Here is a 26,006-nt window from a genome sequence, read left to right as displayed (position 1 = left end):
CATCTCGAAAAAAAAAAAAAATTTACATTGATCAGTGCTTTCCCTGATCATTATCCTTAAAGATCCAAACATGACTGAACAATGTTATACAATATAGGACCTGAAAGAAAAATTCAGTAGATAGGTCTTTATATTAGCGTTCTACATTCATTAAGTATCCCACAATTAAAGTCTGATGTTAATAACATGAATTTGGTCCAGCAGAGAAATATAAAAGTATATAAAACATAGGCTCTATATGAAAGGATAAAAGAACTAGTCTCCTGTTGTACAAAGTTATTGTATGTTATTTTGTTGCCTTGGCACTCTATCAGTCTGATTCTAGTTCCTTCCCTTTATGACACTTGTTAACAGTACAAAATGGCACTTCAAAACAGTCAATTAAAACTCATTTGGCTTAAAGAATTTCAACCCCAAGTATACATTAGTCACTTAAAGAATGACTGCTGTTGCTGATTATACCTAAAGAGGGCAGAAAGGCATATGTGATGAATTACACCTACAGAAGGAAGACGATGGGCATGAGAGGTGGCGGAGACCTGCAGGACATGCATAAGGCCCTATTCAGCTCACCAGAACATACATCATTACAGGTTTACGCTGCTTTCCAATATGCAGTCTTCTAGACCGATGCAAAAGTACAATTAAGTGGTGATGGTTTTGCAAAGGGATGAACTGAAAAGGCCCTTAAAATTACATAAAATCTCTAATACACTAAAAAATTTTAATTTATAAAAATTTGGTATTTACATTTGGGGACACACATAACAGACGACAACACAAGTAGGTATAAAGAAAATAAATCTGTTCAATAAGGTGGGCAAACGTAACAAATGAGTTCAATGCCAATATATTTGTGAGACAGGGAGTAATCTGGGATAATATTCAGAAGGACTTGCTGATAATAATATATAACATGGTGAAATACTAAGATGAATTTTGGAGTAATCTTTTATAAATAAAGTGTTTTTGTTCTAAATATACTTCTGATCAGAATCAGATTTTTAAACCTACAAACCCAATGAAAGCAATGTTCTAGTCTCAATCCACTGTATTTCTGGTAAAAAAAAAAAAAAAAGACACTTTTGAAGGGCACTCCTTTAATCACTGGCCAGTTAGCATTTTATTGAGACCATCAACATCTTTACAATGAAAACAACATACTTTACTGTAAAAAGAGAATAAGGCAGCTTTCCTAGGAATCTCTGAGAAATGACTCAAGAATGAGAAATCATGCAATTATTTTTCATATATAGCACAGAAAAATATATTATATGCATATGGTTTATAAATAGGTGCCAACCTGGCCTAACCAACAATCTTTGGTAATAGTGTCTCTTGCTAAATATAGACAGGCACTCACTTTCAATCCAGCAAGCATTCTAGCTCCATTTTAAAAGCAGACATCAGAGCCTGACCATGATGGTGAGAGGGGGAGAAGAGAGTACAAACGAGCCTGAAAAGTCATAATTCAAGTTCACTCTGAGTGAGCTCCTTGATTCTATTCATGCAATGATCAATGGCATTAATAAGTAAAGGGATCCAACTATCTTCCGGCTGAGGGGTCACATGACTTGCTCTGAGAATAGAATAGGAAAGAAACAAGTTAAACTTATTAGGGCATCAAGGGAAAACCTACCCTCAGGAGGGAGCACAGGGAAAACTAAAATTTTTTTAAAGGGAAGCTTCTTTGCAGAATCTCAGCTGCCCCACAACTGAAGTTGAAAGAAAATCCCACACCCACCCTTTCCCACTCCTTGAAATGGGGGCTAGGGAGTTGAGAATGTCTGGACAGGAGTTCCGTTTTACTCTCAAAAAGCTATCTGAGAAGTCTTCGTACTTACTTTGTAATTTCAAGTGCCTTCTTTAAAACAGATACGAGTTTTGCAGACTAGAAAAGAAACACAGAAGTTATTCACCCTGAGCCCTACTATAAAAAGGTGAGCTCAAATATTTTAAAAAACCCAAGTAATAAAAAAATTATTTAGAAAAAGAATCTGAAGGAAGTATGCAAAACTTAAAAATGCTGATTAGGTTAGGGTGGCAGGAATACGAGTTCTTTTCATTTAGCAAGATCTTGTTAATACCATTGCTATAACATTTTAATACATTTTTTAGATCTAAAATATTTTCAATTTTAAAAAGGACAGAAAAAGGAAAATGTAACCTGAATTGGTCCCAAATGCTGATAGCTCAAAATATAAAGCAGAAATGACTAAGGCTCCTTTAAAAAAAAAAAAAAAACGCATAAAGAATTTTAAGAACACCAATATAAGGATAACATGGAGATGTTTAAAAATATCAATACATATAAGATGCATATGCAGTACACATTTTAAAATTGCTAGAGCAGATACTATGTTTGGGATAGCTGACTAGGCATATTGCTAAAAACATTTGTTTCCTAGGAAGTCAATTTTTTAAAAGTTAATGCCAAAAAAAGTTAACACCCAAAAGGATCCTATTCTACTTCAAGGTGTTTGTACATCATGAAGACACTTCTGATGAATCTAATTTCCATTATTCAATTTATCAGTTATTACTAGAATTGATACATTTGATTGTAAAATATAAGCTATTTGGCAGTTTTACTGCTCTTTCCAATAACATTAGAGAGAACAGAAGTCTCTCTAGCAAAGGGCACAGCACAGAACTTCAAAGAATACAATAAAATCAGATTTTTATAAGAAACTTGACTCTCCATGGTTAAATCACACTGTTTGTATTAGAACAGAGTATGTTTCTGGAACACTTATTTCTGCCTCAACTAGAAATTAGAAACTTGTGACCTCAGCCAGCTACTTCATGAACAGCTAGAGTTCAATCTAATTGCTGCTTAGTCTAGAAATTAGAAACTTGTGACTTCAGGCTGAGAAGTTCCTAAATTACTCTGTAATTAAGACTTTCTTTTCAAAGAAGCATTTTCTATTTTTTTTTTGAGACAGAGTCTTGCTCTGTTGCCCAGGCTGGAGTGCAGTAGCGCGATCTCGACTCACTGCAACTTCCACTTCCCGGGTTCAAGTGATTCTCTTGCCTCAGCCTCCCGAGTTAGCTGGGATTATAGGCGCATGATGCCTGGCTAATTTTTGTATTCTCTTTTTTTTTTTTTTGAGATGGAGTCTCGCTCTGTAGCCCAGGCTGGAGTGCAGTGGCGTGATCTCGGCTCACTATAATCTCCGCCTCACGGGTTCACGCCATTCTCCTGCCTCAGCCTCCCGAGCAGCTGGGACTACAGGCGCCTGCCACCACGCCTGGCTGATTTTTGTATTTTTAGTAGAGACGGGGTTTCACCGTGTTAGCCAGGATGGTCTCAATATCCTGACCTCGTGATCCGCCCACCTCGGCCTCCTAGAGTGCTGGGATTATAGGCGTGAGCCACCGCGCCTGGCCTTGTATTCTTAGTAGAGACAAGGTTTTGCCATGTTGGCCAGGCTGGTCTCAACTCCTGACCTCAGGTGATCCGACAGTCTCAGCCTCCCAGAGTGCTGGGATTACAGGTGTGAGCCACCACACCCAGCCTTAAAGCAGCATTTTCTAAGGCCTTTGGGCTTTTCTAAACGATTACCCAGGTGATTATGGAAGAGAGAACTATCAAAGCTCATGGCTATTATAATTCAACTTCAGCAAATATTTATCAACCCCAAACACATGCAAGAACTGTGACATTACTGTTGTACTTGCATCCAAATGTGACAAATAAATATGTACCCTATAGCTTAGAGGAAATACTAGTGATTAGTGAAGTTCCACCCATTAGGTCTGTAGCTATTCCCTCAAAGCCAGTACTTACATTGATTCGCACGGTCAGGTGACACATAGGTGGATATATGCTCAGAGCCAAATCATCCACACTAAGAGCAGAAAACAAAAGTAATCATTAACAAAAAAAGAAACGCAGCCAGGTTGTTTCTAGTACACAACTATGGATGTCAACAGTAAGAAACTGTCGCAGAAATGCCTGTCAGTTTTTAAAATTGGGCAACTGGGCAACCAATACAGAATGAGTTCAACCAGTCTTTATTGAAACACGCATACCCCATTTCACTAGGAAGTTGGGGGGAAAATTCCCTTAGTTCATAGTAGGGTGCATGATCAATTCAGTCAAAAATGTGAGGATATGAAAACATCAGTTTAATAACTAATATAGGCAGGCAGGTCATCAATGGAAGCTAAAATTAGAGTAAAATATAACTTTACTAAAGCAAGCATCACTTTAAGTGATCAAATTTACTACCACCAATAATGAGGCAAACCAACACCATGTGCCTCCCTAATATGATAAAGTGAGATGTATAAAACACTCAATTATACGATATTCTTGCAAAAATGAGAACCATCACATGAATCCAGGTTGTTGGATATTTTATGAGACAACTGACCTGGTTTCTTTTTAAAATGTTGATTTTTTTAAAAAAGATTACAAAGGAACTGTTCTAGATTTCAAGAGACTAAAGAGATGACAATTAAACGCAATGTGGGACCTTGACAGAACCCTGAATTTATATGACATTTTAGATAGAGACAATTGGAGAAATCTGAATATTAGATAATATTATTATATTCAATGTCAAATTTCTTGGATGTGATAATCCACATCTTGGATGTGGAGGAGGACTAAGAGCATTTCAGGAGATACATACTGAAGTATTTAGGGGTGAAATGTCATTGCTGTCTGCAATTTACTCTCAAAACATTCTGGAATAAATATGAAACATCTGTCTGAGAAATAAACCAATATAGGAAAAAAATGTGAACAATAGGCGAATCTAATAGAAGGATGTAGGAGTGTTCACCGAAGGTACTTTTTAAACTTTCCTATAGGTATGAAAAATTTCAAAATATAAAAAATCCGGAAAACCTTGTTTTCCCAGTTTTTTCCCAGTACAAATTGAGATCAGAAAGCTGCTGCTCAGATGTTTCAAGTGGAGATCATGCTTACCTAGGGCTGATTTCATCAGAAATATCCACAATGTCGTCCAGCTGTGCCACCTGATCCTTCTTCCCATTCTCTGCCACTAAGATCCGAATTTTCTTCAGGCAGGCTTTGGATGCTCTCACCAGTGCAAGGCAGGGGATTATGAGCTCTTGATCATCCTCTGACCAATACAAGTCCTGATTGCTTGGAAACCCCAACACATCATCCTCATCATTGTGGTTGTCAGAGATGTTCTCGTCAGTATCATTCAAGAGGCCAGAGTAAGGGTCGCATTCTTCCACAGCCTAAGACATACCATGATGTATGTGAATGCAAAAAAAAAAAAAAAAAAAAGGCCTATTACACTTTTACCACCGTGCCTTAGTTGTCCAAAAACCTTAGCTAGGCCGGGCGCGGTGGCTCACGCCTGTAATCCCAGCACTTTGGGAGGCCAAGGTGGGCGGATCACGAGGTCAGGAGATTGAGACCATCCTGGCTAACACGGTGAAACCCCGTCCCTACTAAAAATACAAAAATTAGCCGGGCATGGTGGCGGGCACCTGTAGTCCCAGCTGCTCGGGAGGCTGAGGCAGGAGAATGGCATGAACCCAGGAAGCGGAGCTTGCAGTGAGCCGAGATCGCACCACGGCATTCCAGCCTGGGAGACAGAGCAATACTCCATCTCAAAAAAAAAAAAAAAAACCTTAGCCATCCACTTCACTAACGGCTGCAGAGTGGAATCATTTCATAAAACCTGTTTCTCGTTCTCCTTGTCCAGTAAGGGAACGGAGAGGAGTGGTAGTAAATCACACACTAACAAGGAGTGGGAGATGGAAGACAGAGGACAGTAGTGAGAAGGGGACCTATCTGGCAATGCTCAGGAAATCTCTCTTTATAATTAATTCTCATCTACTAGTCAAGGAGTTGCCTTCCAATGATGGAGGTCCCCTCACCTGCTCCATTTCTTCATGTGCATCCTTCACAAAATCCACATTCTTGGTCAGCATCCAAAGAGCTGCAGCTTTGTTATCTATGAGTGAAAAATCAGAAGCACTAGAATTAGAAGAAAACCCCAAGAATTTTCTTAAGGCTGCAAGGAACAACCACATTGTTCCTATTGAAGGGAGTACCAAGGACGGTTGACAAGGGTGGTGGTTTAATAAAAAATTCTTCTCACTACATCCCCTGGTATCTAGACAGGGGTTTAAAAAGCTTGTATTTTATTCACCACAAGAAGAAATAAAATGGTCACATGATGTTTACCATCATGGTCCTCTTGGACAACCACCATTTTGGCTTAGCTGTCTCTACCTCATAACTGCTTTGGTGTGCTCCATAATACTACTCTTGGGGTAGGACTAGGAAAACAAACCATATTTGTTCAACAAGAGACAGAGCCACAGCAAAGGGGAGTGGAATTTAGAAGTATGAGAACTAGAGAATGACAAAAAGTACTAATACCTACCTATTAATTTTGATAATAAAATATATATATTTCACCAGACTGTGTATATAAATTCAAATACATACATGTCACAAAGCTGGAAGCTAAACATGAGAGGTCTCTCTGCTTTGGGCAGCAGACACGGCCCACTTCCCACCTTCACTCACCTCTTGGCATCTGAGGCATCTGCTGGCATGCAACCCAGACACTGTTGTAGGAAATAAGGTCATTGTTCTCAGGGCTGGGGAAAGAAATCAGTAAGGATAAATTAATATCCTAGGTTCCTGTCTCCTAAAAAGCTCCTTCCTGCTGGTCATTACTCTCAGCTGTCAGTAACTTTGCTGTTAAAATGAGTTTTTCCCCTCTTAGGCAAGGAACCCCAATAACTGATAACCTAAACTGTGGCATCACTACCTCTGAGTTGGAGTGATGGAAAGCACTTCCATGAGCTGAGCCATGCCATCCACGATGTCCAGGGTGGCGCCCCGTACCAGCTTTCGCAGGGTGATCCCTGTGGCCAAACCCAAAGAATAAGCAGCCTGGTGCTCTTTTCAGAAGCACCATCTGCTTTCCTGAGTCTAAGCATTACAGAACTGTAAGGTAATGTACACCCACATGCTTTAACCTACATGCTAACACAAAACTCAGGTCTTACTTATATCCCCATGGCATTTTCTTGCCCCTCCTGCCATTCCTTAGTGTTTTCTTTAAAAGAGATCTGGAACAAAATCTTTCTGTGACACCATGTATTCATTCGTTAAAGACCGTGATCTCTTAACAACTGTAGATGAAACACTTGAAGTTTAAGCCACTTGAGTAACCCTGAAGATCCATGACATGTATTCAGTTATAATTTTGGCATGATTATAATCAATGCATGATTCTACAGGCAGGGCTGGAGGCCATTTAACCTATGAAGATGTTCAGAAATAGGGTGAGATATAATATGGGTGGAGGAAAGTAAGGATGGCCTGAGCCTGCATATGGGGCTGAGAGCCAGCCAGCATCTGTGGTGTTAAAACGGGTTGAAGAGGGAGAAGCCTGTGAGAATTAAAAGCCTTACAAGTCAGGCAAGGTAGGGGAGATGGGAAGTCATAGGAACAAAGCATCTGTATCTTAGAATAATGGCTTGATTATTTAAGTCACTTACATTACAAAATTATCCTTGACTGTATTTTATGGGAGAAAGTTATATGTTCAAGTCGGGTAAAGGTAAAAGTCACAGGACATAATCCACAATATTAGCAAAGATCTACACGAGAAATGCAACACTTATGTGGCTTACCCTGATCCTTTGGAAGCAAATAGTACACTGCAATAAATGCCTTGATGGCAGCATGGACTTGTTCACAGAACTTCTGGGTTTCCTATGAAAAAGGAAACAGATTAGATCAAAGTGGTCAACCCTTCTACTGTGGAATACAGCAGATATTTCTTTTCTTTTTCTTTCTTTTGAGACAGAGTCTCGCTCTGTCACCCAGGCTGGAGTGCAATGGCACAGTCTCAACTCACTGCAACCTCCACCTCCCAGGTTCAAGCAATTCTCCTGCCTCAGTCTCCCAAATAGCTGGGATTACAGGCACCCACCACCACCCCCGGTTAATTTTTTGCATTTTTAGTAGAGATGGGGTTTTGCCATGTTGGCCACACCGGTCTTGAACTCCTGACCTCAGGCAATCCACCTCCCTCGGCCCCTCAAAGTGCTGAGATTACAGGTGTAAGCCACTGCACCCAGCCTAAGGCAGATATTTCTACAGCATCATCAAACATTTTCTGAAGCCCTGGTATGAAGGTAGGCCTTCTGCTATACTCACCACATACCAGAGAGGATTTAGCTATATAGTAGACACTGGGCTGACAACTCAATAAACCATTAAGAAACAGCAGGAAAAAACTTATTCCTGATACACTGTATCCCAAGATATTCATGATATCTTAGACCAGGAGTTGGCAAACTGTGGTCCTCAGGCCAACTCAGGCCCCACTGCCTGTTTTTGTAAATAAAGTATATTGGGACACAGTCATACTCATTGGTTTAAATGTCTGTAGTTGTGTCTGCTCTACAAGGGCAGAGTTGGGTAGTTGGCTACAAAATCTAAAATATTTACTAACTGGCCCTTTACAGAAAAGAGAGGGAGAGAGAGAGATAGACAGACAGACAGACCGACTGACAGACCATGGTTATTAGATCACTAACCAGGTCTCTCTCTCTTAACAGAATCACAATATGTAACTAAAGGTAACTAGCATGGACTCAACAATGCTCCATGTTAACTATTTTCCTTCTAGGTGGTCACTGGCTTTCTCATCTTCCTTGTCCTCAATTGACTTAAATTCTAAGTCAATACTATATAAATGTGGTCCAGGTTGGAGCCAGTCTACAAACTGTTTGTGACCAGTCAGGGATGAGATAAGGACAGTGACTGAGAGTGTTTAGAAACTTTTATGGCAATTTGACATTTATTCAACATCCAAGCACATAATTTTATTAAAGTATCATTCCATACAGACTGGAATTTAAAAAAACAAAAAAAAACTACCCATCTTTTAGTAGGACTAAAGTGGTGAGATCTCAAGAAGGCAATGATGACTCATGTGTATGTGTGTGTACATACACACATATATACATATACATATTTATTTGAATATATGTATATACTTGAATATTTGTATGTATTTCAAATAAATCCAAATTCTAATTTTTCATCTATGAGTGAAACTACTGTCCTGAGCATGTATAGAAAATCAGTTCTACGCTGCCTCCTTGTGGTATCTTACTTGCAGTGAGTTTTAGCAGCAAGTCCTAAGTGTATTTGAAAGAAAGGGGTTAGCAGATAAGAAAAATAAGATAATATTAATTACTCTTTTTGAAATAGTCTATTTTCCACGAATCTTTTAAAGTGCTCTCATACAATTCATCTCTTGTTTCCTCGTCACAAATCTCAAAGGTAGGCCAGGCACGGTGGCTCACGCCTGTAATCCCTACACTTTGGGAGGTCAAGGTAGGCGGATCACTTGAGGTCAGGAGTTCGAGACTAGCCTGCCCAACATGGTGAAACCCCGTCTCAACTAAAAATACAAAAATTAGCCGGGCATGGTGGCGGGTGCCTGTAATTCCAGCTACTCGAGAGGCTGAGGCAGGAGAACTGCTTGAACCCGGTAGGCAGAGGATGCAGTGAGCCGAGACTGCCACCGCACTTCAGCCTGAGTGACAGAGTGAGACTCTGTCTCAAACAAACAAACAAAAAAACTCAAAGGTATGTGAGGAGGAGAAAGTCTATCACTGTAGGTACATGCAGCAGAAGATACCTATATTCTTTCCAAACACCTGTATATGTAGACTGAGAAACTAAAACTATTAACTATGAAAATCAAATAAAGCAATGAATATGCCATTTTAAAAGAATCTTACTCCCATATTAAGGATACATAGCTCTAGAAAAACTAAGCATAGAGCATACGTGGTCACAGCCAACATGTTTACTTTCATTAGTTTAATAATAAAGGAATATTTAAAACGCATAAATTCTTTGTTCTAGCAATTCCACTTCCGGGAATTTTTTCTACTGATATACTTACATACACAGAATTAGGTAATTCATCACGACATTGTTTGCAGTAATTCTAAGTTGGAAACAGCTTAAATGTCCACATAGAGTATGGTTAAATTATGTTTATATCTAGTCTATTGAATACCACGCAGTCATTACAAAGAACGGAACAACTTTATAGTAGCTGCTAAGAGTTGATTTCTAAGCTCCATTGTTAATTTATTTAAAGGAAGATCTAGAACAGTGTTTATGGTATCTTACCATTCGTGTAAAAAGAAGCTGACACATACAAGATAAATGTTTATGAATGTATATATGCACAGAATGTATGTGGAATAATGCAAAAGGAACTGGGGGAGACAAAAATGAGAAAGTGGATGGAACGATAAACTTAACACACTTAACTTCGATATCTTCTGAATTTTATACTATCTGCGTGTTACTGATTAAATACAAAAAATAATATAAAAAGGGTATTATGTAGTATAACAGAATAGGTGTACCTTAGACATCAGATAGACCTTGATTTAAATTCTAGCTCCCCTGCTTTTTTTAAAAAATCTTAACCTGAGCTTCTGAGCCTGCCTGCTCATCTGTCAGATGGCCAACAAGTATGTGAAAACACCCAGCAAATAAAAAGTGCTTAAAAAATTATCAGAAAAGAAACAATCAGGGTGAACTTCAGATTGAACCAATATTTATAAGACCTGCCTACTCCGCGCCAGGAACTGCACTTGGCAAATCGGTCTTCACAACAATCCTGTGAAGTAAAAAACGGTAACCTCATTGGACAAATGAAGAAAATAAATCTCCTGGCATGCGTGTAAAAGGTGGAAAGAAAATTAGAGGATTCCTAAGGTGTAACTCGGCAGCCCAAGGATTCCAGGAAAGTGAAGCCCACCTGTGGAGACGGCAGTGGAAGCTGAGAGAAGACTGTGGTCAGAGTCGTGGCTTCCCTTGACACTGTCACTGCTGCCTCATCTGGGGGGTGGCCGAAGAGAAGGCAGGTGCCAATACATTAGTGCCGCACGGACTTGGAAGATACGCGTTCCCTTACCGACCAAGACTTCTCAAAAACACCTCCCGAATGTCGATGTTAGAATTCTAGTTCACCCTCTCAGGTGCTGAGGTGGGTAAGGTATCTCACAGAAAGGATGCAGCGGGGGAGGGCAGTCCCCTCCCTGGGGGAGAGCGAGAGGGAAAGGGGTCGGGACGCTGGAGGAACTGAGGCAAGCGGAGCCCGGACAGGAGGCGCACTCACTGAGTCTTCTCCAGAACATCTCTCGATTAAACTCCTCGGTGGTCTCCTGGGCTTCGCCGACTTGTGGGTGTGGCGTGTGGGGGCCGAATGGTGGCGAATGGAAAAGCTGAGGTAAGCGGAGCTACCTCCCTCGCCCGAGCCCGGCTCCCCGCCGCCGCCCCAGCCCGGCCTCTCCCCGATCCCGGCCTCTCCCCGAGCCCGCCCCTGCCGTCGCGCGTTCCAACTCCCGTCAGCTCACCCCGCACTCGAGGCAGGAGCAACCGCAGCTCCTCCGCCAAGTGCCGGAGCTGCTGCAAAGGTGGAGCCAGGGTGGGGGCTGCGGCTGCAGGTGCAGTTGCGCTCGCCATCTCAGTCGCTTGCCGAAGGCCGCAAACACAGGACTCCGCCGCCACTGCCGGAGCCGCACTGCGACAGCCGCTCCACTTCCGGGCCACAGCGTCAATGGCTCGTTTCCGGCAACAAGCCGTCCAGCCCCACCCCAGAGGCCCGGCCCCGCCCCCAGAGGTCCAGCACCACCCATCCCATTATGAGAGACCAGGCCTGGCCCCGCCTCCTCCAGCTCCGCCCTGTCCCCAGAGGTCCAGCACCAACCAACCCAGAGGCCAGGACAGGCCACGCCTTCTCTCGCCCCTTAAGCGAGGCCACACGCGCAAGGCTCAGGCTCATGGTCTTTCTTATTCATCATTCATTCATTTATTTGATTAGTTGAAAACACTTCCGACTAAGGAAGCAGAGAGCCCACAATCCTGTGGGAAAACAGGCCTGGGTACTAATATCTCAGCCGTGGTCAGGGTCGGGCCCAGGTCCTCAAATGTTCCCTGCCACTGAAATTGCACCTTTGGGGGGGCGGAGCAAGATGGCCGAATAGGAACAACTCCAGTCTCCAACTCCCAGCGCGAGCGACACAGAAGACCGGTGATTTCTGCATTTTCAACTGAGGTACTGGGGTCATCTCACTAGGGAGTGCCGGACAATCGGTGCTGGTCAGCTGCTGCAGCCTGACCAGCGAGAGCTGAAGCAGGGCGAGGCATCGCCTCACCTGGAAGCGCAAGGGGGAAGGGGATCCGTTTTCCTAGCCAGGGGAACTGAGACACACAACACCTGGAAAATCGGGTAACTCCCACCCCAATACTGCGCTGTAAGCATACAGGCACACCAGAATATATCCCACACCTGGCCGGGAGGGTCTCACGCCCACGAAGCCTCCCTCACTGCTAACACAGCAGTCTGCCGCGATCTATCCGCAAGGCAGCAGCGAGGCTGGGGGAGGGGCGCCCGCCATTGCTGAGGCTTAAGTAGGTAAACAAAGCCGCTGGGAAGCTCGAACTGGGTGGAGCTCACAGCAGCTCAAGGAAGCCTGCCTGTCTCTGTAGTCTCCACCTCTGGGGACAGCGCACAGCTGAAGACCAACAGGGGAAGTAGCCGGAGCCGGTGCAGACGCGAACGACTCTGTCTGACAGCTTTGGGGAGAGCCGCGGATCTCCCAACGCGGAGGTTGAGATCTGAGAACGGACAGACTGCCTGCTCAGGTGTGTCCCTGACCCTGAGTAGCCTAGCTGGGAGAAATCCCCCACTAGGGGCAGTCTGACACCCCACACCTCACAGGGTGGAGTACACCCCTGAGAGGACACTTCCAAAGGAAGAATCAGACAGGTACACTCGCTGTTCAGCAATATTCTATCTTCGGCAACCTCTGCTGCTGATACCCAGGCAAACAGGGTCTGGAGTGGACCTCAAGCAATCTCCAACAGACCAACAGAGAGTCCTTCTGACTGTCAGAAGGAAAACTATCAAACAGGAAGGACACCTATACCAAAACCCCATCAGTTCATCACCACCATCAAAGACCAGAGACAGATAAAACCACAAAGATGGGGAAGAAGCAGGGCAGAAAAGCTGGAAATTCAAAAAATAAGAGCGCATCTCCCCCTGCAAAGGAGCGCAGCCCATCGCCAGCAACGGATCAAAGCTGGTCAGAGAATGACTTGGACGAGAGGAGAGAAGAAGGCTTCAGTCCATCAAACTTATCAGAGCTAAAGGAGGAATTACGTACCCAGCGCAAAGAAACTAAAAATCTTGAAAAAAGAGTGGAAGAATTGACAGCTAGACTCATTAATGCAGAGAAGATCATAAACGAAATGACAGAGATGAAAACCATGACACGAGAAATACGTGACAAATGCACAAGCTTCAGTAACCGACTCGATCAACTGGAAGAAAGAGTATCAGCGATTGAAGATCAAATGAATGAAATGAAGCGAGAAGAGAAACCAAAAGAAAAAAGAAGAAAAAGAAATGAGCAAAGCCTGCAAGAAGTATGGGATTACGTAAAAAGACCAAATCTACGTCTGATTGGGGTGCCTGAAAGTGAGGGGGAAAATGGAACCAAGTTGGAAAACACTCTTCAGGATATCATCCAGGAGAACTTCCCCAACCTAGTAGGGCAGGCCAACATTCAAATTCAGGAAATACAGAGAACGCCACAAAGATACTCCTCCAGAAGAGCAACTCCAAGACACATAATTGCCAGATTCACCAAAGTTGAAATGAAGGAAAAAATCTTAAGGGCAGCCAGAGAGAAAGGTCGGGTCACCCACAAAGGGAAGCCCATCAGACTAACAGCAGATCTCTCGGCAGAAACTCTACAAGCCAGAAGAGAGTGGGGGCCAATATTCAACGTTCTTAAAGAAAAGAATTTTAAACCCAGAATTTCATATCCAGCCAAACTAAGTTTCATAAGTGAAGGAGAAATAAAATCCTTTACAGATAAGCAAATGCTTAGAGATTTTGTCACCACCAGGCCTGCCTTACAAGAGACCCTGAAGGAAGCCCTAAACATGGAAAGGAACAACCGGTACCAGCCATCGCAAAAACTTGGCAAAATGTAAAGACCATCGAGGCTAGGAAGAAACTGCATCAACTAACGAGCAAAATAACCAGATAATATCATAATGGCAGGATCAAGTTCACACATAACAATATTAACCTTAAATGTTAATGGACTAAATGCGCCAATTAAAAGACACAGACTGGCAAACTGGATAAAGAGTCAAGACCCATCAGTCTGCTGTATTCAGGAGACCCATCTCACATGCAGAGACATACATAGGCTCAAAATAAAGGGATGGAGGAAGATCTACCAAGCAAATGGAGAACAAAAAAAAGCAGGGGTTGCAATCCTAGTCTCTGATAAAACAGACTTTAAACCATCAAAGATCAAAAGAGACAAAGAAGGCCATTACATAATGGTAAAGGGATCAATTCAACAGGAAGAGCTAACTCTCCTAAATATATATGCACCCAATACAGGAGCACCCAGATTCATAAAGCAAGTCCTTAGAGACTTACAAAGAGACTTAGACTCCCATACAATAATAATGGGGGACTTCAACACTCCGCTGTCAACATTAGACAGATCAACGAGACAGAAAGTTAACAAGGATATCCAGGAATTGAACTCATCTCTGCACCAAGCGGACCTAATAGACATCTATAGAACTCTCCACCCCAAATCAACAGAATATACATTCTTCTCAGCACCACATCGCACTTATTCCAAAATTGACCACATAATTGGAAGTAAAGCACTCCTCAGCAAATGTAAAAGAACAGAAATTATAACAAACTGTCTCTCAGACCACAGTGCAATCAAACTAGAACTCAGGACTAAGAAACTCAATCAAAACCGCTCAACTACATGGAAACTGAACAACCTGCTCCTGAATGACTACTGGGTACATAACGAAATGAAAGCAGAAATAAAGATGTTCTTTGAAACCAATGAGAACAAAGATACAACATACCAGAATCTCTGGGACACATTTAAAGCAGTGTGTAGAGGGAAATTTATAGCACTAAATGCCCACAAGAGAAAGCAGGAAAGATCTAAAATTGACACTCTAACATCACAATTAAAAGAACTAGAGAGGCAAGAGCAATCACATTCAAAAGCTAGCAGAAGGCAAGAAATAACTAAGATCAGAGCAGAACTGAAGGAGATAGAGACACAAAAAACCCTCCAAAAAATCAATGAATCCAGGAGTTGGTTTTTTGAAAAGATCAACAAAATTGACAGACCGCTAGCAAGGCTAATAAAGAAAAAAAGAGAGAGGAATCAAATAGATGCAATAAAAAATGATAAAGGGGATATCACCACTGACCCCACAGAAATACAAACTACCATCAGAGAATACTATAAATGCCTCTACGCAAATCAACTAGAAAATCTAGAAGAAATGGATAATTTCCTGGACACTTACACTCTCCCAAGGCTAAACCAGGAAGAAGTTGAATCCCTGAATAGACCAATAGCAGGCTCTGAAATTGAGGCAACAATTAATAGCCTACCCACCAAAAAAAGTCCAGGACCAGATGGATTCACAGCTGAATTCTACCAGAGGTACAAGGAGGAGCTGGTACCATTCCTTCTGAAACTATTCCAATCAATAGAAAAAGAGGGAATCCTCCCTAACTCATTTTATGAGGCCAACATCATCCTGATACCAAAGCCTGGCAGAGACACAACAAAAAAAGAGAATTTTAGACCAATATCCCTGATGAACATTGATGCAAAAATCCTCAATAAAATACTGGCAAACCGGATTCAGCAGCACATCAAAAAGCTTATCCACCATGATCAAGTGGGCTTCATCCCTGGGATGCAAGGCTGGTTCAACATTCGCAAATCAATAAACGTAATCCAGCATATAAACAGAACCAAAGACAAGAACCACATGATTGTCTCAATAGATGCAGAAAAGGCTTTTGACAAAATTCAACAGCCCTTCATGCTAAAAACGCTCAATAAATTCGGTATTGATGGAACGTACCTCAAAATAATAAGAGCTATTTATGACAAACCCACAGCTAATATCATACTGAATGGGCAAAAACTGGAAAAATTCCCTTTGAAAACTGGCACAAGACAGGGATGCCCTCTCTCACCACTCCTATTCAACATAGTGTTGGAAGTTCTGGCTAGGGCAATCAGGCAAGAGAAAGAAATCAAGGGTATCCAGTTAGGAAAAGAAGAAGTCAAATTGTCCCTGTTTGCAGATGACATGATTGTATATTTAGAAAACCCCATCGTCTCAGCCCAAAATCTCCTTAAGCTGATAAGCAACTTCAGCAAAGTCTCAGGATACAAAATTAATGTGCAAAAATCACAAGCATTCTTATACACCAGCAACAGACAAGCAGAGAGCCAAATCAGGAATGAACTTCCATTCACAATTGCTTCAAAGAAAATAAAATACCTAGGAATCCAGCTTACAAGGGATGTAAAGGACCTCTTCAAGGAGAACTACAAACCACTGCTCAGTGAAATCAAAGAGGACACAAACAAATGGAAGAACATACCATGCTCATGGATAGGAAGAATCAATATCGTGAAAATGGCCATACTCCCCAAGGTTATTTATAGATTCAATGCCATCCCCATCAAGCTACCAATGACTTTCTTCACAGAATTGGAAAAAACTGCTTTAAAGTTCATATGGAACCAAAAAAGAGCCCGCATTGCCAAGACAATCCTAAGTCAAAAGGACAAAGCTGGAGGCGTCACGCTACCTGACTTCAAACTATACTACAAGGCTACAGTAACCAAAACAGCATGGTACTGGTACCAAAACAGAGATATAGACCAATGGAACAGAACAGAGTCCTCAGAAATAATACCGCACATCTACAGCCATCTGATCTTTGACAAACCTGAGAGAAACAAGAAATGGGGAAAGGATTCCCTATTTAATAAATGGTGCTGGGAAAATTGGCTAGCCATAAGTAGAAAGCTGAAACTGGATCCTTTCCTTACCCCTTATACGAAGATTAATTCAAGATGGATTAGAGACTTAAATGTTAGACCTAATACCATAAAAACCCTAGAAGAAAATCTAGGTAGTACCATTCAGGACATAGGCATTGGCAAGGACTTCATGTCTAAAACACCAAAAGCAACGGCAGCAAAAGCCATAATTGACAAATGGGATCTAATTAAACTAAAGAGCTTTTGCACAGCAAAAGAAACTACCATCAGAGTGAACAGGCAACCTACAGAATGGGAGAAAATTTTTGCAACCTACTCATCTGACAAAGGGCTAATATCCAGAATATACAAAGAACTCAAACAAATATACGAGAAAAAAACAAACAACCCCATCAAAAAGTGGGGAAAGGATATGAACAGACATTTCTCAAAAGAAGATATTCATACAGCCAACAGACACATGAAAAAATGCTCATCATCACTGGCCATCAGAGAAATGCAAATCAAAACCACAATGAGATACCATCTCACACCAGTTAGAATGGCAATCATTAAGAAGTCAGGAAACAACAGGTGTTGGAGAGGATGTGGAGAAATAGGAACACTTTTACACTGTTGGTGGGATTGTAAACTAGTTCAACCATTATGGAAAAGAGTATGGCAATTCCTCAAGGATCTAGAACTAGATGTACCATATGACCCAGCCATCCCACTACTGGGTATATACCCAAAGGATTATAAATTAGTCTACTACAAAGACACATGTACACGTATGTTTATTGCGGCACTATTCACAATAGCAAAGACTTGGAATCAACCCAAATGTCCATCTGTGACAGACTGGATTAAGAAAATGTGGCACATATACACCATGGAATACTATGCAGCCATAAAAAAGGATGAGTTTGCGTCCTTTGTAGGGACATGGATGCAGCTGGAAACCATCATTCTTAGCAAACTATCACAAGAAGAGAAAACCAAACACCGCACGTTCTCACTCATAGGTGGGAACTGAACAATGAGATCACTTGGACTCGGGAAGGGGAACATCACACACTGGGGTCTATCATGGGGAGGGGGGAGGGGGGAGGAGGGAGGGATTGCATTGGGGAGTTATACATGATATAAATGATGAATTGATGGGTGCTGACGAGTTGATGGGTGCAGCACACCAACATGGCATAAGTATACATATGTAACAAACCTGCACGTTATGCACATGTACCCTAGAACTTAAAGTATAATAAAAAAAAAATAAAATAAAATAAAATAAAAAAAAAAAAAAAAAAAAAAAAAAAAAAGAAATTGCACCTTTGACAGCTGCTGAATTCCAAGCACAGCGGTAGGTGCTTTACATGGGGTAACCCCTAAAAAACACACTGGGCCTCAGACACTCCCGTACACACACCCAACCCCTACCCTGTGGGTGTCCTAGATAAGGGTTTTCTCTTCACAAAGATAAATCAACTCTTTGCCTCCTTGAGGAGGACAGGAATAAAGGCATTATTTTTGAGACTTTTCTGCAGTCCATTCTGCAGGTATCAGTAGTGGGTAATGCCTTCAACACCCAGGAGTCCAAACGAGAAGCAGCTCCCTAAAGCTCACGCACCAATACTGGCCCTCCACCTGCTACTGGTGTAGAGGCCTGGGATACAGACACAGAGGCTGGGCTTCTGCCCAGCTGCTAGTGGTGAGACATGGCCTTCAGGGGCTCAGGTGGCTTTTTAACTGCACCATGAAGATTCCAAGCTTGGCGGAGTTCAGTGTCCACACACAACGAATGAGAACAGGTGTCAGCAGTGTCAACCAGGTCCGCAAAGGGGAGAATAAAAAAGCTAGGGTGCCGTATGTCGCATAAAGAAAGTAGCAGGAATAAACCTGCCAGATGTACAGCAGTAGCATAAGTAGGTGAACAGGCATAATTTTCAAGTATTTTCTTTGATGGAGATGAGACCTGAAGTTGTGACCAAAGCACCGCTGCAGCAAGCTCCAACACATGTAAGCCATCAAGGGGATGTTAAAAAACGCCAGCTGGAAAAGAACAGAGCCATAGCTTACTCCCAAGTCCTTGGAAGAGTTTGGTCTTAATAATGCATCATTAGTGGATTCTAAGAATATGCTGCTTTCTGTCTTGGGGTTAGCTAATTTACTTCAAGCACAGTTGCTTATAACACAACAGCTGACTTGTGGCTAGTTGTGTATTTGCCCACGTTCTTTTATTCATCTTTGAGGCGGGTATCATTTAATTTATGTTGAAGTCCCAACTTGCAGTACAGTATCATATACACAGTTAATACCCAGTGATGTTAAGCTGGAATTGAACTGAGTAAATGTATACACACACATACAACAACCCCTCTTTTTTGGTGGAGTGAGGGGAGGGCTTGGCTGTCAGTATTTTTTTTATCTCCATTTTTGTTTGAGGTAGCGTGATTAAGTACTGGAATATAAATTAGAAGATCTAAATTATAATCCAAGTTGAGCAGCTGTATGATTCATTCATTTAACAAATATTTATTGAGCACCCGTTATGTGGCATGCATGAGCTAGGCTCCAAGTTAGGGACACAATGGCAAACAAGTTAGAAAAGGTCTGTCATAGAGCTAACATTCTAACAGGGAAAAGACAATGACCAAAAAAAAAAAAACAAAAACAAAAAATATAATTACAGATTGTGATTAGTTCAATGAAGGAAAGAACTGGGTCATAAGAAGATAATGGGGAGAAAGGCTCTCAGAGGCCAGGACAGGAATAAATCAGCGGAGGGAAGTGCATTCCAGGCAGAAGGAACAAATGAAAAGCCCAGAGATGGGAGAGGTCTTGGCCTCTTTAAGGAAGTGCATGCAGAGCATAAGCCAGGTGGAAATTGGGGCAGTTGGCAGGACCCAGATCACTGCTCTGCTTCAAAGCATTTCAAGCTGAAAAGTAAGTAAGCTGATTGTAAAGTTTTTAAAAGAGCACACTGGATGCTCAGTATTAAACTGAGAGCAAGCAGGCAAGAATATCAGGGAGAAGATCCAGGCAAGAAATAATTACAATTTAGATTAGGGTAACAGAAATAGAGAGAAGTGGATGGATTCAAGATATGCACTGGAAGCAGATCAAATAAGGTAGAGCTTGCTGGTGAAATAGATACAGGGTACAAAGGAAAGGGAATAATTGAGGATACATCTTGGAGAAATCAGATGAATGGTGGAGTCATTTATTAAAACTGGAAAAACAGAGGAACAGGTTTGGGGTAGAAATAATGTTCCTATTAGAGAGATATCATATGAAGTTGAGATGCCTGTTAGACATCTGTGGCCATTGGATATAGAGGCACTTGAAGTGCAGAGAAGAGGTCGAGATCAGAGATATAGATTTGGGAGTCATGGGTCTGGATGATACATAAAATCCATTATTAGTGTACTATTTATTAGAATATGAATGTAAACATTTACAAAGGAAAAAACCCTGCCTTTTGGTAAGGCTCAGGATTCATTTGGTATGAGAGAGTTCCTTGGAGACAGCCTCCATCTACATAATAGAAAACTGAAATGAGGCTGGGCACAGTGGCTCACGCCTGTAATCCCAGCACTTTGGGAGGCCGACACGGGCGGATCACCTGAGGTCAGGAGTTAGAGGCCAGCCTGGCCAACATGGTGAAACCCCACCTCTACTAAAAATGCAAAAATTAACCGGGCATGGTGGCACATGCCTGTAATCCCAGCTACACAGGAGGCTGAGGCAAGAAAAGCACTGGAACCCAAGAGGTGGAGGCTGCAGTGAGCCGAGATTGCACCACTGTGCTCCAGCCTGGGCAACAGCGCAATGCTGTCTCGGGGAATAAAAAATGTATTTTACATGTTTACGTGAGAGTGGTAGAAGGAGTTTAGGAAGCACTTTAAAAGCAAATGAAGCTTTTATTAAAGACTCCCCTGCAAGTAAAGTAGGAAAGATGATCTATGGTACTTAATTTTGGATTTTGGATTTAATTCATAACTGTTATGCAATTAGTCCGACAAGGCCAAGATGTTCTTAAATTGCCTTTCTGACTTCTTACCTGGAGAATTCCAATTATAAATGTTATGCTGCCTTGTAGGAAATGTCCATTAACAAATATCCCAAAGGAAAAGCAGCAACCCAATTTGCCATCAATGATTTCACCAAAAAACCATGGACCTAAAAGAGGCAATGGACAAAAAAGGAGATTAAATAACTATAACTCTGATTACATATATCATGAGATGCATTTATAGGAATAATGCAAATATATGAGACTAGCCATCTATAAGTATTTTATTTCATAGCCTTTCCTCTTTGTTAATCTCTATGTTGTATTCGATATCCTCGCTAACCAACTATTTGCTCCTTTACTCCATATTTTTTGGATTATGAAATTTCTTAGTAGACACTATACCTGGAACAGATATGTGTCTTATAGAGTCTAGAAACAAAAAAAAGCACACTCACATTTTTGAAAATTCCGTTACAATAATAACCTCGGCCGGGCGCGGTGGCTCAAGCCTGTAATCCCAGCACTTTGGGAGGCCGAGACGGGCGGATCACAAGGTCAGGAGATCGAGACCATCCTGGCTAACCCGGTGAAACCCCGTCTCTACTAAAAAAATATAAAAAACTAGCCGGGCGAGGTGGCGGGCGCTTGTAGTCCCAGCTACTCGGGAGGCTGAGGCAGGAGAATGGCGTAAACCCGGGAGGCGGAGCTTGCAGTGAGCTGAGATCCGGCCACTGCACTCCAGCCTGGGCGACAGAGCGAGACTCCGTCTCAAAAAAAAAAAAAAAAAAAAAAAAAACAGGCCGGGCGCGGTGGCTCAAGCCTGTAATCCCAGCACTTTGGGAGGCCGAGACGGGTGGATCACGAGGTCAGGAGATCGAGACCATCCTGGCTAACACCGTGAAACCCCGTCTCTACTAAAAAATACGAAAAACTAGCCGGACGACGTGGCGGGCGCCTGTAGTCCCAGCTACTCGGGAGGCTGAGGCAGGAGAATGGCATAAACTCCGGAGGCGGAGCTTGCAGTGAGCTGAGATCCGGCCACTGCACTCCAGCCTGGGCGATAGAGCGAGACTCCGTCTCAAAAAAAAAAAAAAAAAAAAAAAAAAAAAAAAACAATAATAACCTCAATATAATGCATTAACATTTCCTTTAAGAGGTAAAGAGGTATTCCACAGAAGTTAAATTTCCAGATGATTGAGAATTACTCCTTAAAGCAAAAAAACTTCAACTGCCTTTTGAAAGAAATCTTTCTAAGATGCACTCATTAATATAATGAATGTATGTTAACCTCTTCTTGAAGGCCCACAGTCATTACTTTGTATATCAACTACATAACCACGGTTACCATGTAGAAAGTTGAACTTGCTTCAGTTTTCTCATCTAGAATGCCATGCTGACTTTTCTCTCCTCTCTATTATTATTTACTGCCCCCTTCTCAGTGTGTGAGTTTCTAGGTATTATTATTATTATTAATATTGTCATTTTGTCTTGTAAGTGTGCTGGTTTATGTAAGAGTGTCAAGTGTTTGTCAAGAGTGATAAGGGACAGTTAGACTTGCCTTCTCAAAATGCAAATACTAGACCAGGCAGGGTGGCTCATGCCTGTAATCCCAGCACTTTGGGAGGCCAATGTGGGTCGATCACCTGAGATCAGGAGTTCAAGACCAGCCTGCCCAACATGGTGAAATCCTGTCTCTACTAAAAATACAAAAATTAGCCAAGTGTGGTGGAACACGCCTGTAATGCCAGCTACTCGGGAGGCTGAGGTAGGAGAATGGCTTGAACCCGGGAGGCAGAGGCTGCAGTGAGCCAAGATTGTACCACTGCACTCCAGCCCGGGCAACAAAGCGAGACTATATCTCAAAAAAAAAAAAAAAAAAAAAAATGCAAATACCATCATTTGCTGGCAAGAATAGGGTTCAGCTTTAAAATGTCAGAGGCAATTTTCTCGGATATTCTTTATATAAACTGCATTAAAGACATATGAATCTAAAAAGGTGCTTTCTCTTCAGGTTTCAACTTTTTGAATGGAACAATTCTTCCCTGTTAATGTATTTTGTTTTGTTTTGTTTTACAGCCCAGGAACCAAATTACTTGCTTTACCTCATTTTGTAAGACAAGCGTCAAAAACAGCTTCAACCTATCTTGTAACAAGAGAACTTACCTCCAAAGGTGATCTGCCATAGCTTACACAGAATCATAAAGTGTTATATTTTCATTTGTTCTCTGGTGGGAGTTACTAATGAGCAAAGTTTAAAGGGAGGATAAAAGTGTAAAAGACTAAGACTAGGCAACAAACAGGCTAATGTACTCCTAATTGACTTTTATTCACTAAGAAACATGAGCACAAAAGTCTAAAAGAGATTTACGGGGATTTCTGCTTTTAATAACTGTGGCTAAGTGACTTTGTAAGTACAATCATGCATTGCTTAACCATGAGGATGCATTCTGAGAGATGTGTCCTTAGGCAATTTTGTCCTTACATGTCATACACAAACCTACATGATGTAGTCTACTATATACCTCCAAATCCACTATAGTTTTATGGGACCGCCACTGTATATGGGGTCCCTTGTTGACTGAAATGTTGTCATATGCCACATGATAGTACTGGGTATAATAATACAACAGAAGAGTGCAGATATGCCTGAACTATTGCTCATCTCAGCTTCTCTCTTTTTTGACCTGAATTTTTGAGAACCACACATTAGTAAATATTCAACGAACTACACACTAAGCAAAATAGGCAAAATACCAATGGATAGATATATATACTTTTTTTTTTTTTTTGAGATGGCATCTTGCTGTGTTGCCCAGGCTGGATTTGACCTCCTGGGCTCAAGCAGTCCTTTCGCCTCAGCCCCCTGGAACTACAGGCATGAGCCACCGTACCCACCTACCAGTGAATATTTTAATGAGGAAATAGATAATAAACACAGAAGATAAGTATAAAGTCTGATAAAGGTAATGATGGAAATAAAACGTGTGATGAGATATAGACTAAAACTTTAAGACACACAAAGGTTTCTCTAAGGAGGTGCTATTTCAGCTTCTATTAGGTTTCTACACAAATACTAATTCTGTAGCAGTCTTCTCAGCACCCTTAAGTTAACTTGGTGTTAACTAAACGTCCTTTAAACATGTTAGGCACGAGCTTTATTTTCCAAAACTGTGTCCCAGAAAATGATTTATGAAGAATCCATGAGAGCCATTTGTTATACCCTCAAGAGTCTAATTCTGTTGTCAAAATTGTTAATATATTCTTTGGCAAAATTCCCCACAATCTGCACTAATTTACTTACCCAGCACTGTATATAGTGTCAACAACAACACAGAATAGTAGCAGATGTTTATTTTGCTCAAGACATGAAGAGAAAATGAGGTCAGATTTATAAACCCTGAAGGTTCTAAAAAACATAAAGTTGAAAAATTCAGTGAACACATGCAAAGTTCAGTTTCTTTATGACATTTTCTAGAAGACTTTCATGGGCTATCTACCATATATTCAGCAAATCCTTTGTTAGATGGTAACTATAAAGATGACACCACTTTAAATTCAGAATTTGGCAGGAATCCTGGTGAGACAGTTCACTTAGAATTGCAGAAGGCAGAGTTCGAAGAAATGGTATAGTTGTGAGACATTTTATTTATATCATAAGATATATAATTGTTATATTTATATATATCACAATATATCAAACTCATATATATGCACATATATGTACATATACATACATATATAGGCACATATATGTACATATACATACATATATAGATATATATAATAACTGAAAACAATGGACACACCTACAGAGCAGCATACTATTTTATCTTGTCTTTTTTTGTTTTTCTTCCTTTTTGTGGATAACGGGGTCTCGCTATATTGCCCAGGCAGGTCTCCAACTCTTGGGCTCAAGCTATCCTCCTGCCTCTGCCTCCCTGAGAGCTAGGTTCGAAAGACAGTGGTTTGTTCAAAGGATGATCAAGTCTCTGCTTTCTATGGAATTTAGTGTCCAAATATACAAACTTCAAAAAGGTGTATCAAAGTATTTCAAAAGTAAATTAAAAGAAATATCAAAATATCTTCATTCTAATCATAGATATGAATATCTGTCCAAATATAGTCCTTTCTCGTACATTATACAGTTAACTCATAGCTAACCTCTTACTCCAATTGAAAGGTTTCCCTAAACTTTCCAAATTAGCATGCTTTTAAAATACAGTGACAAAAAGCCGAAGTGTAAGGGCTTGACTCAGAGAAGCTCCATTCTGTAGCCACAGTCTACAGTACCACGGATCCTCAGCCCCAGCCAGCCATGTCACTCATACATGTGGCTGATCATAAACCAGTCAGCTGAGGACTATGAAAGGAAGCTCAGTGTACACTAAGCAACACTACTGGTAAAAAATAGTTAAAGGACTAGTCCCAGTGAAAGACAGTCCAATGTAAGTTAAATAAGTCATGTCTTTGCTAAAAGACCAGCACATTCATTTTATACTTATAACCTTGCTCAGCCTAACACTTAATTTTATGCCAAGCCTAATAATGCATGACCTTTCCTACTTTGTGTGTTATTCTCTCAGCTTCTTTTTTGTTCTAGTCTGTACTTCTCAAAGTATTAGCCTACATATTCAGATAGAATAATAATTATTTATTATTTTAAGAAATCCTTTAGCCTTAGAGGCAGCTATTCTTTAAATTTTAAGTAATTATTCTCCATTTTGGCTGCACATTGGAATAACCTAGGGGAACTTTTAGAAAATACTCATGCTTATATCTCACCCTCCAGAGATTCTGATTTAATTTTCCTGGGGTAGAGGGAGATCTTAGGCAGCAACTCAGTGATTTTAAGCAGTCAGGATTGAGAAACACTGCTTTCGACAGAGCCGTGCTTCTCAGTCTTCACTGTACATTGGAATCATCCGGGGAGCTTTAAAAGGGACTGATGCTTAGGTCCCACCCTGGAGATTCTGATGTAATTGGTATAGAATGCTGTTGTAGGTACTGAAATTTCAGAAGTTCCCCCAGCGGATTCTAAGGTACAACCAAAGTTGAAAAGTCTTATTTAGAGGAA

At 41.3% G+C, this 26,006-nt stretch overlaps 2 protein-coding genes across 6 annotated transcripts in view; both read right to left on the bottom strand.

Annotated features, from left to right (window-relative positions):
* Positions 1-1,099: 1,099 nt before the first annotated feature.
* CCNDBP1 (cyclin D1 binding protein 1) lies at positions 1,100-11,722 on the bottom strand. The gene is made up of 11 exons (XM_010383785.1): positions 11,410-11,722; positions 11,172-11,231; positions 10,812-10,891; positions 7,645-7,726; positions 6,774-6,870; positions 6,527-6,600; positions 5,869-5,945; positions 4,940-5,220; positions 3,791-3,851; positions 1,845-1,891; positions 1,100-1,579 (listed from the first exon to the last, which is right to left on the bottom strand). The coding sequence occupies exons 1-11, from the start codon at positions 11,516-11,518 to the stop codon at positions 1,465-1,467; spliced, it is 1,083 nt and encodes a 360-aa protein (XP_010382087.1). The 5' UTR covers positions 11,519-11,722; the 3' UTR covers positions 1,100-1,464.
* Positions 11,723-11,839: 117 nt separating this feature from the next.
* Positions 11,840-26,006, bottom strand: part of TMEM62 (transmembrane protein 62) — a 52,313-nt gene continuing 38,146 nt past the window's right edge. For all 5 annotated transcript variants that reach the window (XM_030930144.1, XM_030930146.1, XM_030930145.1 and 2 more), the window contains 4 exons: positions 24,234-24,338; positions 20,978-21,096; positions 18,247-18,966; positions 11,840-12,007 (listed from right to left, as the gene is read on the bottom strand). In XM_030930144.1, the coding sequence (XP_030786004.1) occupies positions 18,640-18,966; positions 20,978-21,096; positions 24,234-24,338 (551 nt within the window). In that variant the 3' untranslated portion in view covers positions 11,840-12,007; positions 18,247-18,639. The remainder of the gene's footprint in view (positions 12,008-18,246; positions 18,967-20,977; positions 21,097-24,233; positions 24,339-26,006) is intronic.

The sequence above is a fragment of the Rhinopithecus roxellana genome, chromosome 5, assembly GCF_007565055.1.
Source record: "Rhinopithecus roxellana isolate Shanxi Qingling chromosome 5, ASM756505v1, whole genome shotgun sequence".
In the NCBI taxonomy this organism is placed as follows: Eukaryota; Metazoa; Chordata; class Mammalia; order Primates; family Cercopithecidae; genus Rhinopithecus; species Rhinopithecus roxellana.
This window is presented reverse-complemented; position numbering and strand designations above follow the sequence as displayed.

Excerpts from the sequence above, each read along its gene's own strand:
- CCNDBP1 (XM_010383785.1), bottom strand. The coding sequence starts at position 11,518 with ATGGCGAGCGCAACTGCACCTGCAGCCGCAGCCCCCACCCTGGCTCCA. Across the intron at positions 11,232-11,409 it reads GCTCCTGCCTCGAGTGCGGG|TCGGCGAAGCCCAGGAGACC; the intron begins GTGAGCTGACGG and ends CACACCCACAAG. Across the intron at positions 1,580-1,844 it reads AAGGCACTTGAAATTACAAA|AGCAAGTCATGTGACCCCTC; the intron begins GTAAGTACGAAG and ends TTCTATTCTCAG.